The sequence below is a fragment of the Mixophyes fleayi genome, chromosome 4 (genome assembly GCF_038048845.1).
Source record: "Mixophyes fleayi isolate aMixFle1 chromosome 4, aMixFle1.hap1, whole genome shotgun sequence".
Lineage (NCBI taxonomy): Eukaryota > Metazoa > Chordata > Amphibia > Anura > Limnodynastidae > Mixophyes > Mixophyes fleayi.
Genome location: NC_134405.1, coordinates 280,917,713 through 280,933,196, shown reverse-complemented (window position 1 = coordinate 280,933,196; position 15,484 = coordinate 280,917,713). Strand labels below are relative to the sequence as shown.

The window sequence follows — 15,484 nt, the reverse complement described above, 5'->3', positions numbered from 1 at the left end:
TTTTTAGATGTTGTTTGCCAAACTCTAATCTGTTCTTCCTGTTTTTGTGGCTCACAAATGGTTTACATCTTGTGGTGAACCCTCTATATTCACTCTTGTGAAGTCTTCTCTTGATTGTTGACTTTGACACATATACACCTACCTCCTGGAGAGTGTTCTTGATTTGGCCAACTGTTGTGAAGGGGTTTTTCTTCACCAGGGAAAAAATTCTTCTGTCATCCACCACAGTTGTTTTCCATGGTCTTCCGGGTCTTTTGGTGTTGCTGAGCTCTCCGGTGCGTTTCTTTCTTTTTAAGAATGTTCCAAACAGTTGAATTGGCCACACCTAATTTTTGCTATCTCTCTGATGGGTTTGCTTTGATTTTTCAGCCTAATGATGGCTTGCTTCACTGATGGTGACAGCTCTTTGGATCTCATATTGAGAGTCGTCAGCAACAGATTCCAAATCCAAATGTCACACCTAAAATCAACTCCAGACCTTTTACCTGCTTAATTGATGATGAAATAACGAGGGAATTGCCCACACATGTCCATGAAATAGCTTTTGAGTCGATTGTTCCATTACTTTTGGTCCCTTAAAAAGTGTGAGGCACATATAGAAACCGTTGTAATTCCTACACTGTTCACCTGATTTGGATATAAATTCCCACAAATTAAAGCTGAAAGTCTGCAGTTAAAGCACATCTTGTTAGTTTCATTTCAAATCCATTGCAGCGGTGTATAGAGCCCAAAATATGAGAATTGTGTCGATGTCCCAATATTTATGGACTTGACTTTACATACAGACAAAAGTGATTCATAACACATTATTTAATACATAAAAAACAAAGTAATACAAAGACCAGACATTGATTTAAATACAGATAACTTGTAAATACAGAACAAGTTATTTTTTGGGAAAGTGAGTGAGAGTGATGGTAAGGAAGCCCAATGTGAAGTAGGCCTAGGTTCAAGAAATCAGAGCTAGTGAAGCAGTACAGAGAGGGATGTAAAGAGATGTACATCAACACTAAGAAAAAAAGCAAAAGCTATATTCTTCACCTTCCTATCCTAGTTCACCTACTGCTTATAACAAACTGCTCTGTTTATACTGTCCATTTCTCTCTGTGCTAGACTCTTTGTTCTTTTCTATCTATACCACTTCTCTTACAAAACTATTAAGTTTCTTTAAATTTTCTAAAACTAATCTAATAATATTCCAACAGAAGCAACCTACATGACAAAACAACAAAAAGCCCTATAATTCAAGCTTCCTGCCTAAGTGTCATCCTTGAGTCAACTGTCCTCGGTCAACTGCCCCTATCCGACATTCAAACTGTATCTAAATCTAATGGTCTAAAAACCATTTCCAGAAAACATACGTATCTCACACAAGGCAATGCAAAAACATTAAATCATGTATCGACTATTACAATTCCCATCTTACTGATCTTCCCCCTAACCAGACGGTCATGCCTACAATCAATTATTAATATTGTGGCTAAACTGATTTTACTCGCAAAACATTCTTTGACTGCTGTTCAGCTCTGTCAGTCCCTACATTGTTTGTCTATATTTGACCAAATCCAATATAAAATACTTCGAACATACAAGGCCATTAACAAAATGGCACCAACATAAAAAGCTTCTCTTCTCTCAAAATATCTCCCAACTCAATCTGTCCACACTGCTCAATGTCTGACTGTCTTATCCACACTCATTATCTACTTCCATTCTTATTGACATTTTTTCGGGTATGGAATTAGCTCCCTCGAACACCAAGACTTTCTCATAGCCTCCAAACCTTCAAGCCATGCCTGGAAAATCAACTCTTTAGGTAAGAGTATGAAATCCCCAAATAATCCTCTTAACCTCCCTAGGCTACTCTACCTGATTACCACATCTCTATACAGTTCATTGAAACTTACATTTATTCTCCTTCTATGCTCAAAGAATACTCTGACTAACAACTGACATTGCTGTGTGCCCTCTAAGCACCTTTTCACATTGCAATCTGGCTAAATAAATATGGATTATATGGCACACTTATGCATCAAACTCCTATTTTGCTAAACATTGTAAACTTGTAAGTAAGGCCCTGTTACCTCTTTGTCTGTCTGTTAATACCCAATCTTGTATTATTACTGTGTTTGTTTGCAATTGTAAAAGCATTGCAGAATATGCAAGCAATTTATAAATAAATATTAATAAATGGCATTCTTACGCAAAACACTTAATGAGGAAATTTTCATAGAAGAGATTACTCAGGTTATTAAAAAATGAGAAAACATGATCAAGTGGGGTTTGTTCCATGGGGTCAGACCAGGGATAGGACAAGGAGAGCAATTCATTTCATACAGATCATAAAGAAGAGAAATTTACCAGCAATCTTTTTATCCCTGGATGCAGAGAAATTCATGTTCTAAACACTAAAGACCCTTGGAATCACAGGCAAATCCCTCCCAGGAATCACTGCTCCTTATACTTCCTATGCGGCTAGGGACATGGTCAATGGCTCACAATCTGATACTATCCTAATGGGACCAAGCAAGGTTGCCCCTTATCGCCTCTGGTTTTCGCCCTGGCTACAGAGCCCCTTGCAACATTGATCAGAAGCTCAAAATTCATTCCTGTAGTTGAGGTGGGTAGCCAACAATATAAATTCTCATAATTCGCGTATGATGTCAGTTTGTCTCTCACTCACCCCCCAGACTTCCATCTTGCGCTAAATTTAACTAATAGATACCATTTGTCAGTTTCTCTGGATATAAAATTAACTTTTCTAAATCAGAGGCCATGCTGTTGCATAACACTCAGCAAATTAAGGATCCAAGTCAGTATACTTGGGAATATATATCACCTCTTCCTACGAACACATATACCAGGAGAATACCCTCAAATTATCACAAACATAAATCAGATCTCACACATGGAGGAAATATATTATTTCATGGCTGAGGAGGATAATCGCAATAAAAATTAACCTGATCCTAAAATGGCTATATATTTTTCAAACCCTAGCTATCAAAGTTCCTAGCACTATCTTTAAAGACTGCTTACCTTATATATCTGGAACAACAAACCCCCCTGAATCTCTATATCTATACTAGAAGTCCAAGAACAGGTGATGTAGAGGCTTCACAGATGTTAGGCTATACTATCTAAGTAACAGCAACATTACGCTCACGCAATACTATTGCATGTGTGGGTATTTAGACTAAATTAATTAGATCAAATTATCTTGCTTCCATCTGGGGACTAACTAAAAAACATAGATTGCCTCAACTAAACTTTATCCCCTCACTGAATGTTTGCTTATCTCTATGGGATACAAACAAATCTCAGTTTAAACTATCCACATCGATTTCCTCCATTATCCCAATCTGGGACAATCAGGAGTTTCCCCCAGGATTATCAAGTTCTCAGTTTAAACACTGAAGGCAGACTGGAATAAGGTTATCCTATAAATTTAACATAACAAATTAACTGGTCCTCTATAAATGACATCCACCAAAAATTATTTTATCTCAGACCCCTGTTCTTAGAATTTTTTCAAGTAAGATATTCCCATACTTCCCCCTACAGGTTCCCTAATAAATCTAACCCTGTTTGAAAAACAAGATTGAAATCCCCAACATGTAAAGTTTTGATCTCTATGGTTTACAATTTGCTCTCAAAGGTTGTCCTTGACTTTTAGAGCAGACATGAGATGGAATGGGAGAGGAATCTAGGACCACCCCCTGACAAATCTTGTTGGGAGGAAATCAGAGAGGGAATAGCTCAATATCCACTCGAAACCGCAAATAAGTTCTATTATCGATGGTATTATACCCTGCAAAAAAAAATCCCGACCTGAATTGAATTGCTGGCGAAACTGTGGCAGTCATAGCTCTCTTTTCCTATTTTGATGGACTTGTCTAATTATCAAAGCTTTCTGGGCCAAAGTACAATCTATTACTAATACCCAAAGACCCCTGGACATTTTTGCTCGCTCGTCCACCATAAGATTTGATACCATATTGGCCCCATGGTAGTTTAGGCAAAGTCGTCCTGGCTGTCTTACAAGAGTGCCACAACACCCCTTACCTTACGCTTTCAAATATCCAACTGAACATGCTTGAAGCCACTTTCGGGTCCTCCTCATGATCATATAATACAGGGGTAGGCAACATTTTTCTCTTGAACATTACAAGCCAAAAAAATTCCAGAGGGCCACCAGCATTATAACATGTACAAATGTTTACAAAACTAATAGGTGGGTACTATAATTGTTAGTGGCTTCCCTATCCTTCCTTTTAAAGCTAGTTTGCTCAGATTAGGTTGATAATTTGCAGACTGGAAATAAAGACATGCTTCAGAATTTTGTATGTTAATCGACTACAAGCAGGGCCAAGTGATTTTAGTCTTGAAAAAACTTGGTGCAGCAGGTGCACTGCACCGATGCTCATGGAGATAATGGGGCCCGCTGCATGGGGAACTGGCGAGCTGATTCCGCCGTTGCATGGTGCACAATACTTGTGGCAGCAAGGTCCCACTTACATGTGTATACATTCTGATATACTGCAGATGAGGTATAGGTATAGTTTTTACTTGAAGTGAGCACTATATATTTTGCAGTTTAAGCTGCAGTAGTTGCACTTGAAATTGAGGTGGGTAATGGCTCCGAATTTTTAGGTTTGGCAGTTTGAGAGTGCCAGAACAGAGTATAATATTTGTTGCAGCCAGATCCCACTTAAACATGCACAAATACTCATATAATTTAGATATAATGCTGATGAGGTACTGGTGTCTATTTTGGAGTTTAGGTTGCAGTATTTACACTTACAAATTCACATATACTTCACCCACACAAAGTACTTAAACACTGAGTCAATTAATCCCACTGACAGCACAATCAGCACTGACTCAGATGAGAGCACAGGGTCCAGGCAGGGGTAGTAATAGTCTTTCATTATATTTAATTAAATATTATGTATTAGCATATAAATGGTGATGGTTGGTGGTGCCTGCACAGTTATCTGAACTAGCACGCTACAACGCGCAGGATTCTGTCAAGGAAGGTGGTTGAGCAGCAGAAGAGGAGAAGTGGAGGATGGGACTTGGGTGCCCCCGGAAACGTCCTTGAGTGTCACCTAGTGGCACACACTGGGCACGAAGTTCTCCATCCATTTCTGAGTGTCTATTGCTTCCTTTTTTTAAAAAAACAGACTGATTTTAAAAATATGTTCCTTTTCAGATGCTGCACTGCTTACAAATCTCACTGGATGTTCACTGCTCAGGTATTTCTTTATAGGAGTGTCAGTATCTATTATGTTCATTTGCATTTCATGTGTGGAGTTATGTTTGCTACATCAAATGTACATATTTCCTTAAATTTTACATTTATATGGCAGAATAATGAACTGAATGGAGTGCCACAGAACTTATTAAAAGTACCTCAAAACACAGGAGCACTTTAAATGACATTTTTAGGTTCCAATGTGAATCTATTTTTCCCGTTTATCCAAGAAAAATGCAGGTCACTGTGCAAAAAGTTGAAACATGGACATTATTAACTTGAAAATAAATACAATAGATGCCGACACCCAAGCCTCTTATAAAATAGAAAATAGTAATGCAAACAGAGCTAACAATGTTGTTAACGAGGTATAAATTAGCTCAGACAGTTGTGTTTTAAAGCTATATTTTGTTTATGACAGAACAGGTGGTTTAACAAATTTTATGGTTAACCGAGTGTTAGAAATGGTTTACCCCATGTAAGAAATTTATGTCATGGAATGTAGAGTGGCTTTATAAAAAATTGGCAATAAAAGCTGACAGCATTTTTAATGTGTACTCAGCTGTCAACTCTGTACCTTCCCCTCTCTCTCCAAGAATAATCCTTATTCCCAGGGGGAGGCTGGGCATCTGTCCCCCAGGCTGCTCCCATCGTGGATTACCTTGGGCTGGGTCACCTGCATTTTTTCCCCCTTTAAAATGTTCCTAAAAGCTGTAGAGTCGAGTCTTGCCCCCCAGGCTAAAATGTGTCAGCTCTCCCCTGCTTATTCTTTAAATAAATTAACCTTCAAAACGGTCAAATGTAACTGTGAAACAGCCTTGATCTCTTACCTCAACGCTTCTTTCACTTTTCTTCTGTAGAAGTATGCTCTCTTGCAATAACTGATTATGTTCATCCTGTAGCGATACAATACGATCCTTTGCCGCGACAAGCTGTTATTAAATGAGAGAAAAGTCATGGAAATGGCATATAAATATCTATAAAAATTGAAATTGAATAGTCAATATTTAATATGAAACAAATTTTGTGAAACATAAAACGCTAATATTCTAATAACATTTTCGCTAATTAAGTTTATTGATATTTCAGATAATCATATTGATTTACAGCATTATCACTCTTGGGAGATGATCACAACATCCTTCACAAAGCAATGGTACATCTGCTGAATCATAAGAGGAGAAAGGCCTAAGGTAATCTATACAGAGATGATAATAATGGGAAAAAAAGACATTTGATCAATTCCATTTATTTTAATAAATAGTTAATGATTTAGTGTTGCATATTCTCATTATTTATTTTACCATTCTAACTTATTATTTACGTGATGGGTTATAGTTAGAAGATCTAACATTGCATCACTCTTTAACCTAAACATTATATTATACATTACTCACCCCTACTACATTGAGCACTGAAGTTATTGTCTTTATTTATTCCAATGTAAAGGGTTGCGTGAGGTGCTAGGTGAACATGGGCAACAAATAGGACCAGCTATGATATTCTAAATAGCAGAATGGCGTAAAAAGGGACTTTTATGGTAAGCATTGTATTACATGGATTTTGATATTTCTGGCAAAATTTCTATCCTGGAAGCAAATTACACAACTATACAAAATATTAGTGGACAATATCCATTCATGGTTCTACAAATAGTAACTATATAACCGGTAGATTTTGATATCAGAATGTTGCAGTTATACAGCAAAGAGGATTTATTTAGTTTTTCCCATTGAAGAATAGTGAAGTACTTCCCCTGCTCTCTGGTCTTCAGTGCAGCAAGAATTACAAAAAATAGCAACAAAAGGTAAAAAGGGATAGTGGTCAGTGTCAGCTTGTGTGTTATGATTTTGTGAACCTTCCATTGTCATTCCTATACTAGCAATAGACAGAACACTAGAAGAGGGTACAGATATAGAGCAAATCGATTTCATTCCCAAAAAACATAAAATACATTCCACACACAACTATTTCATGTTCCAAAACACATACTACTTTAAAAAAAAAAAAAAAAAAAAAAAAAGACAACTATGGGAACCAAATTTGACTCAAGCTATCCCATCTATACATACAACTTATAGGAGGAAAATTTAATCTACAGAGAAAAAGGTTTTAGAATCGCTATATCAACAACATATTCCTCATATGGGAACAATCAAATTCAGTAAACATATAAATCTAGCAGAGGCCATCTCAATTTTGCAGCATCAACAGTATTAATTTCTTTGACACTATACAGTTACAATTCAAAACATCAACTCCAAAACATTCCACAAACCCATGGGCAAAAATAATAAAATTTTCAAGAGCAGCGGTCACAAAAACATGTGGCTCAACAACATACTCTTCAATCAATAAAGACATCTTAAAAGAAACTGCACAATTAATGCCACCTATATAGACCAAACGAAGACGCGACTGAAAAATTCAAAGAGGGGGATATAGCTCTCCAGCCCTAAAAGAAGCCAGGATCAGAGTAGAAAAAATGGAGAAGTCAGAAAGAATAAACCGAAACCAGAACAACCTTCACAACACTCTACTTTAAAATCACCCAAAATCAAAAATCTAAAAAAGTACTGTATTGATGAACACATGGGACCTTTGTTACCAGACATAACACATATAATGCTCAGAAAAGCCACCTCAAAACCCCAAAAAACTAAATACAGATAAAAAAAATAAATCTTAGAGGGTACACAAACTGCAGGCAATGCAAAGCCTATAAAAACTACACATCACCATAAAATGCAATATCTTAATATCCACAACCACTGAAGAAACACTACAAATTTACAAAAATAAAAATAAATTCCACTAACATATTTTTATCTTGTCACCTGTTCCTGCAAGCACCAGCAATTTTCTGAACAGCAACACCACTAAATAGAAGTACGTTTAAACACATGAACAACACACTAAAGAACCAAATAACACAAATTCAAATCAAATACTTTAAAACAGCACACAAACGTAAAATTGACAACTTCCAATTCATAGAAATAGACACACTTGCCAAGGCTACATACAAGAAACACTATCCAGGCTTGAAACCAAATGGATATACATATTCAAAACACTAATACAAAATGACATTCACACTCTCGTGTACAAAATAATGCCTAGTCACATTTATTATTAATATTACTATTATCTTTATTCACATATATCTTTATCTATAAGTAAATTAACTTGTATTCCTATCTTTATTTCCATTCATAACATATATTTTCAGTATTGTGTCAAGTTTTACAACTCTTTGCATCTCCAATTTCTTTTTACACTTATGCTAATTCATGTTGCTACATTGTTATTTAACCTATATTTTATATATACACGTATTATCTCTTCCTACCACTATTTAAAGGTCATTCTTTATTTCTGGTTTCAATAAAATGACCCTTCACTACTTCAATGTGAATCATATCATCTCATCGACCTCCACTCAGTTATTAATTGCAATAAAACGTACTTTAAATTCTTTACCTCATATCCTATCCAAACCTTTACCTATATTTCCATACTCCGATCACTCTCCTCTTCACCTTTATAATAAACTCCAATACATTTTTCCTCACTCCTATGTATTGCTTGAATATACATTTATTCACTCTATTTATATATCCCCCTACCCTGTTCCAACATTACATTCGGTCATACTATACATGTCCATAATTTATCCATCCCCAGTCCACATGACCCACTACACCTCACTCAAAACCCTTCCCAACCTCTACCGTTGACTCTTTTAGTTTACCTTTCAGTTGCTAAGTAACCTAAGGTATGGATACATTCTGTCATTGGATCATCATCAACATTTATATAGCGCCAGCAGCTTCTGTAGCACTCTATTATTGGGAACAAACAGTAATAAAACAATACTGGGTAATACAGACAGAGATGTAAGAGAGTCCAGCTCACTAGCTATCTATGGGACAATGGTTTGATACACAAGGGTAAGTGCTACATCATATTGCATATTCGTCGAGCTAGAATGCAAAGGTTGAAGAGTATTTAGTGGGCTGTATGTTCAGTTGAGGAATATTATAAGTTTGCCTGAAGAGGTGGGTTTTTAGAGAACGCTTGAAGGTTTGAAGACTAGAAGTCTTATTGTGCGAGGGTGTGAATTCTACAAAAAGAGTACAGCCCAGAAAAAGTCCTGTAACCGAGAATGTGAGAATGTGATGAGAGTAGAAGAGATGCAGATCTTGTGCAGAACGGAGGTGTCGAGTTGGGGAGATATTTTGAGACAAGTGAGGAGATGAATGTTGGTGCAATTTTGTTGATGGCCTTGTATGTTAGTAGTAGAATTTTATATTGGATTCGTTGAAAAACAGGCAACCAATGTAGAGACAGACAGAGTGGTTTAGCAGAGATGTATGATTTGCAAGGAAAATCAATCTGGTTGCTGCATTCAAAATAGATTGTAGGGGTTCGCATCTCATTTTGGGAAGACCAGTAAGGAGGGAACTGCAATAGTCCATGCGGGAGATGATAGGTGCATGAATTAAAGTTTTTGCTGTGTCTTGTGTGAGATATGTACGATTTCTGGAAATGTTTTTTAGATGTATGCAGCTTGATGTAAATATAGAGTTGATGTGGGAAACAAAGGTTAGTTGTGAGTCAAGAATTACACCTAGGCAGCGAGCTTGTGGGGCGGGATTATACAAATAGAAATGTCACACAGGAAGCTTCTATTGGTGGGTAGGAATATTATTAATTCTGTTTCTGAAAGATTGAGTTTGAGTTGGCAAGAGGAAATGCAAGACGAAATGGCAAAAAGTCAGTAACACGAGACAACACAGATGGTGAGAGATAAGGAGAGGATAAATAAATTTGTGTATCATCTGCATAGAGCTGATACTGAAGCTTATTAGTTTTCCAAGAGAAGTGGTGTAGATAGAGAATAGCAGAGGACCTAAGACTGAGCCTTATGGTACTCCAACTGATAAAGGAAGCAGAGTGGAGGTTGTTCCAGAGAAATCAGCACTGAAAGAACGATTAGATAGGTAGGATGAGAACTAGGAAAGGACATGGTCTTGAAGACCTAGGGATTGTAGCGTTTGTATGAGGAGAGAGTGATCAACAGTGTCAAATGCAGCAGAGAGATCCAGGTGAATTAGAAGAGAGTAATGGCCTTTAGTTTTAGCTGTAATCAATTCATTGCCAACCTTGATCAGCACAATCTCTGTGGAGTGTTGAGAGCGAAAGCCTGACTGAAGAGGATCCAATAGGTTGTTTGCAGAAAGAAAGTGTGTGAGATAAATGTAGGCAATTCTCTCAAGAAGCTTGGAGGGACAGGGCATGGAAGCGGAGAGATTGGGTCAGAATTTAGTTTTTTCAGAATAGGAGTAATCACTGCGTGCTTGAAGAGACATGGAAAGATACCAGTAGACAGAAATAGATTACAGATTTTAGTTAGAGGTGGAATGAGCACAGGAGACATTGAGCTACCAATTTGAGGGAGTATGGGATCGAGAGGACAGGAGGTAGAGTAGGAAGATAAGAAGAGACTAGAAACTTCCTCTTCATTTGTTGAATCAAATGAAGACAGGGTGTCAGAGGCTGCTGGTAAGGTATAGAGCCGATTGCTAGTTGAGGGAGACGATACCATTTCAATTTGGATCTTATCAATCTTGTCCTTGAAATAGGAAGCAAGATCCTTGGCACTGATGGCAGTTGGAGGGTTTGGGGTGAGAGGGTTTAGAAGAGATTTAAATGTGTTAAAAAGCCATTTGAGGTTAGAAGCCATAGCATAGATGAGAGATTGGAACTATGTTTGCTTAGCAGTGTCCAGAGCATTTCGATAGGAGTGGTAGATAGCAGTATATGCGCTGAAATCATTACAGGCAGTGACGTTCTGCTTTACAAGAAAGTTTTTGTAGATTTCGTGTTACTTTAGTGTGCATCGGTTGACAACGAAGTCTACGCAGAGTGTGAAGAGTCTTTGGTGTCACTTGATCAAGGGTAGTTGCTAGGATATAGTGAAAATGAGGAACTGCCATATCAGGGGAGGAGAATGTAGAAATTAGGGAGAGAAGGTGTTGGAGAGAGGAGGAAATCTGTTGAAAATCAATAGAGTTAATATTCCTGCAGGTATAATGAGGCTTGGAAGAGTTTGACAGCAGGGAGGCTAAAGTACTGGGAGTGAGCCAGAAACTAATAAGGTGATGATCCAAGGGGGGAAAGGAGTGTTAAGCAAATTAGAAATGGAGCATACTCTAGAGAAAAGAAGATGAAGACAGTGACCATATTGATGAGTAGCAGATTCAATCCACTGGGAGAGGTTAAGTGAGGAGGTTAGAGAGAGTAGTTTTGAAGCAGCATTGGAAAATGGATTAGCAATAGGGATATTGAAATCACCCATGATAATGGTGGGGATATCAAAAGATAAGAAGTGAGGGAGCCAAGCACAGAAATGTTGAATAAATTGTTGGTGTGATCCAGGGTGTTGCCTAGATAGATCTCAGCAACACGCATAGAGAATGGTTTAAAAATCCTAAAATTATGTACTTCAAAAGATGTGAACGTGAGTGAGGGGACATTTGGTAGAACTGTGAATGTGCACTGGGGAGAGAAGTAGTCCAACTCCACCGGAGTCTTTTAAGAGAGTAAGGTGCATAGAGTGTGGGCACAATAGAAGGAGAGAATTGGTTACCAGAACAACTGAAGGGTTGTTTCAAATGTGGGGGTGCTAGATGTATTACCTGTAGTTATATTAGAGATAAATTCAAATTGCTCACATTTAATGGTAAACATTATCCTATCAGAAGCTTCATCAATTGTAACACCAAATATGTGATTTATGTTTTGCTTTGTCCGTGCAACAAATTGTATGTTGGAAGAACTATCAGGGCCTTGAAGACACGTTTTTTAGAACACAGATGGAATATTGTAAATAAGTCCCTCACACACAGTGTTTCAAGTCATTTTATTGAAGTACATAATTCTTGTTTGGATGGCTTGGAAGTTTTTGGTATTGAGACCATCAAACCTACCCTACGAAGGGGTGATAGGTTTAAAAGGCTAAATAGACAAGAGACATACTGGATACACTTACTCAATACTATGAGTCTTATGGGACTGAATGAGAATCTCGAACTCAATGGATTAATTAATTGAATTCACAGTAAATACCTACCAACATAGTTAGATCTCTGTTTTTCGGAGGAAATAAATATTCTGGAAAACAATGTTAGGGTTTTTTTTTGTCTCAATCTGCAACTTTTAAAGAATTTCAGATATGACAGTTATGACATCATGAGTTTTGAGTGGGTTATAAATATGACTAATATTCTTTAGAGACTTATATATACAACATGTGTTAAGTAGAGATAGATAAGTCTACAAAACCTTATGATCTATAAGTAAGCTCCAGAAAATTCTTCTGTTTTAAATAAGTTAGTGGTGGCTCAATGAGTAAAGATCTAGACAAGAAAGGCCGTTTCTAAAAAACAAGGGATAAGGGTTTGGGTTCTTATCCGTTCCCTAACTGCTGGTTAAGGGCTTAGATATTTAGATTTTTATGATAAGATGACATATATTTACATGTATATGTAAGAGCTTATACATATGTATGTTCTGCACAATAGTTTAATATATTAACTGTTAGAAGTCAGGAATGTGAATGTCGGTCTTTGATGATTTACATATAGATAATACTCAAATGTGAGATATAGAAGCCTTTATAATAGTTTTCAAGAAGACGATTTAGCCTATATATGGAAGAGTTTTCATAGATATCAAAACAAATACACATAAATGGGGCGCTAGTTACCCTATATTAATCGATCAAGATGCAGCTGTCTAAACGGGATCTGGACCCGTCAAGGTATAAAAACTAATGCAATAAGGTAAGATAGCGCAAAACTCAGATCGATATAAAATTTATTACAAATACATGTGTATCAAAAAATGATAAGCAATTACTACAATATAATCTGGTTAAATGAATAAAGTATTGGAGGAGACCTGACAGTCGTGGGACTAAATCAGTGGCATAGTATCATTATACGTGTCATAGTGAAAGTGTGTGTATTCCACTAAAGCAGTAACACTTAAGGTATGTAAATTGTGTCACACATAAACATAAAAACCTAGTTCAGAGAGCTTTCAGACACTGATAGATGTCATGAATATCATGGAGATTAGCTGCTAGGAGTTTGATGTTATAGTAATTATCGCTATGCAGATGGTTATAGATCTCATCAGAGAGAATCTAATACACGAGTAACAGCATGCAGTGAACAATAACGATAAACAGGTAATTCCAATTGATAAAAACGTGCTTAAATGGTTTCCAATTAGAACGTTGATTGGGGTGTAAATTCAGAGGAATCGCAGAGGGCTTCCGTTAAAAGATCAGTCTCATTAAATTGATTTCCAGACTGGTTTAGATATGCACCTCTACACAATAAATCTCCTCAAAATATCATATGACAACAGTCAAGTCCAAGCAAGTATGAAGGTATAGCACGCTGAAAAGGGAACACAGAATATCAGCTGATGAGCAGGTTAAACAGCCCACATTCCCCGCTCTGTATACTCCTATAAACAGAGTTGTAGCCAACAATGTTGGATTATATAAGCGAGGGTATAAACATCAAACCTGCATGTCGGGCTCAATGTCCTCCAGCCGCAGTTTTAATCGTGTTAGCGTCCATTGAAATGGATCGTAGAAAGTGGTGAATAATCACATTAAGTTCAGTGTCCTCTGCCTGCAGATTAAGCCGTGTCGGCATCCGTTTCAAAAGAAGCGCAGAGATCAATGTGTGGTTAACAAGCAGAATGAACTCAGTCCAACCCCGGGGTATGGGAAAGAAAATAGTATTTTTCTGCCACGTCTCTAAGTCTCCAGGTCTCCAATGGATAGGTGTACTTCGCCTGACGCGTTTCTCGGCACTGACTTGTCGTTTCCTCAGAGGCAATGATAAAACAGCCACCTGCAAGGGGGCTGTCATATACCCATCATGATCAGTCACGTGACAGGGACTATCCAATATGGAGCAGAATATACATGTAACTCTGATTGAGTCAATATGATCCTACATAACATTAATTCAACAATAAAAATAAACATTCCTAAATTATAAATTACAGCGTGACATTGAATTTTAAAAAAAGTGCCAAGCTTTAAAATTTGCGGACTAAATATGCAATTAGTCCACAGCATAAAAATGATATATTTACACATACACCAAAGCTTAACATACTTGAATATCTATAGTTACAAATAATGGTGATAATATAAGCCTAGTACAAATTTTCCTTTAAGTGAATATAAATTGATATGGCCTGGTACATGAACTTGGACACTTCAAAATATAAAGCAAAAAACTATTGGATAGCATATTTATAGGACATCTTGGGTATATGTTGTAAACAGCCCTCACTCATTGGTATAATAACCAGACTGAAATATGGAAAGCATTACAAGCATTACCACTAAATTGGTATCTATAAATGTATTGGAAAAGGGTTTAAACATTCTTGGAAATTGGAGCCAGAAAAATTATTAATAACTAGCATCTATAGAATGGAAACTGGGATGAAAAGTAGTGAATAATGAAAAATAATAAATACAGAGATCAAATCAGCCTTGTGGAAAACACTAAAATAGTGTCAGCATGAGACTCAAGATGCCTCACCTACCTAAAAAGCCCAAAGATGTAAAGAACAAACGTAAGTAGTATATTCAAACGTTATTAAGTTCTATGCTGTCGTTCAGGCCATGCGGAGACATGGTATCAAGTTTGAAAATCCAAAATGCTTCACGTTTACACAACAGGTTGAACCTATTACCTCCTCTCTTAGTTTTCTCGATGTGTTCTATTGCTCTTATTTTCAGACCTGATAGGTTACTGTTTTGACAAACATTGATATGTGAAGATAGACTATGCGTTCTAATTTTATTGATTATATTGCGTCTATGTTCCAGGAAGCGTGTGGCTAATGTTCTAGTAGTCCGTCCTACATATTGGACTCCGCAGATGCAGTTGATAAGGTAGATTACAAAAGTGGATTGGCAATCCATAACTTTCTTGATAGAGAAACTCTCACCTGTTCTAAATGATGAAAAGTTGCACACTCTATGATCTGTGTAGCTACATGTGATACATCTGAGTTTCCCACACTTATAGAACCCACTCGATCTACTGAGCCATCTGGTCGCCGGTTCAATAGACTTAGGAATATGATTAATTTTGTCAAAATGTTTAAATAGACTCGGAG

At 37.0% G+C, this 15,484-nt stretch overlaps 1 protein-coding gene across 1 annotated transcript in view; it reads right to left on the bottom strand.

Annotated features, from left to right (window-relative positions):
- LOC142152797 (RUN and FYVE domain-containing protein 1-like) overlaps window positions 1-15,484 on the bottom strand; it is a 183,454-nt gene that overhangs the window by 82,386 nt on the left and 85,584 nt on the right. Inside the window, exon 9 of the mRNA XM_075209791.1 lies at window positions 6,088-6,189. Coding sequence (XP_075065892.1) covers window positions 6,088-6,189 — 102 coding nt within the window. The remainder of the gene's footprint in view (window positions 1-6,087; window positions 6,190-15,484) is intronic.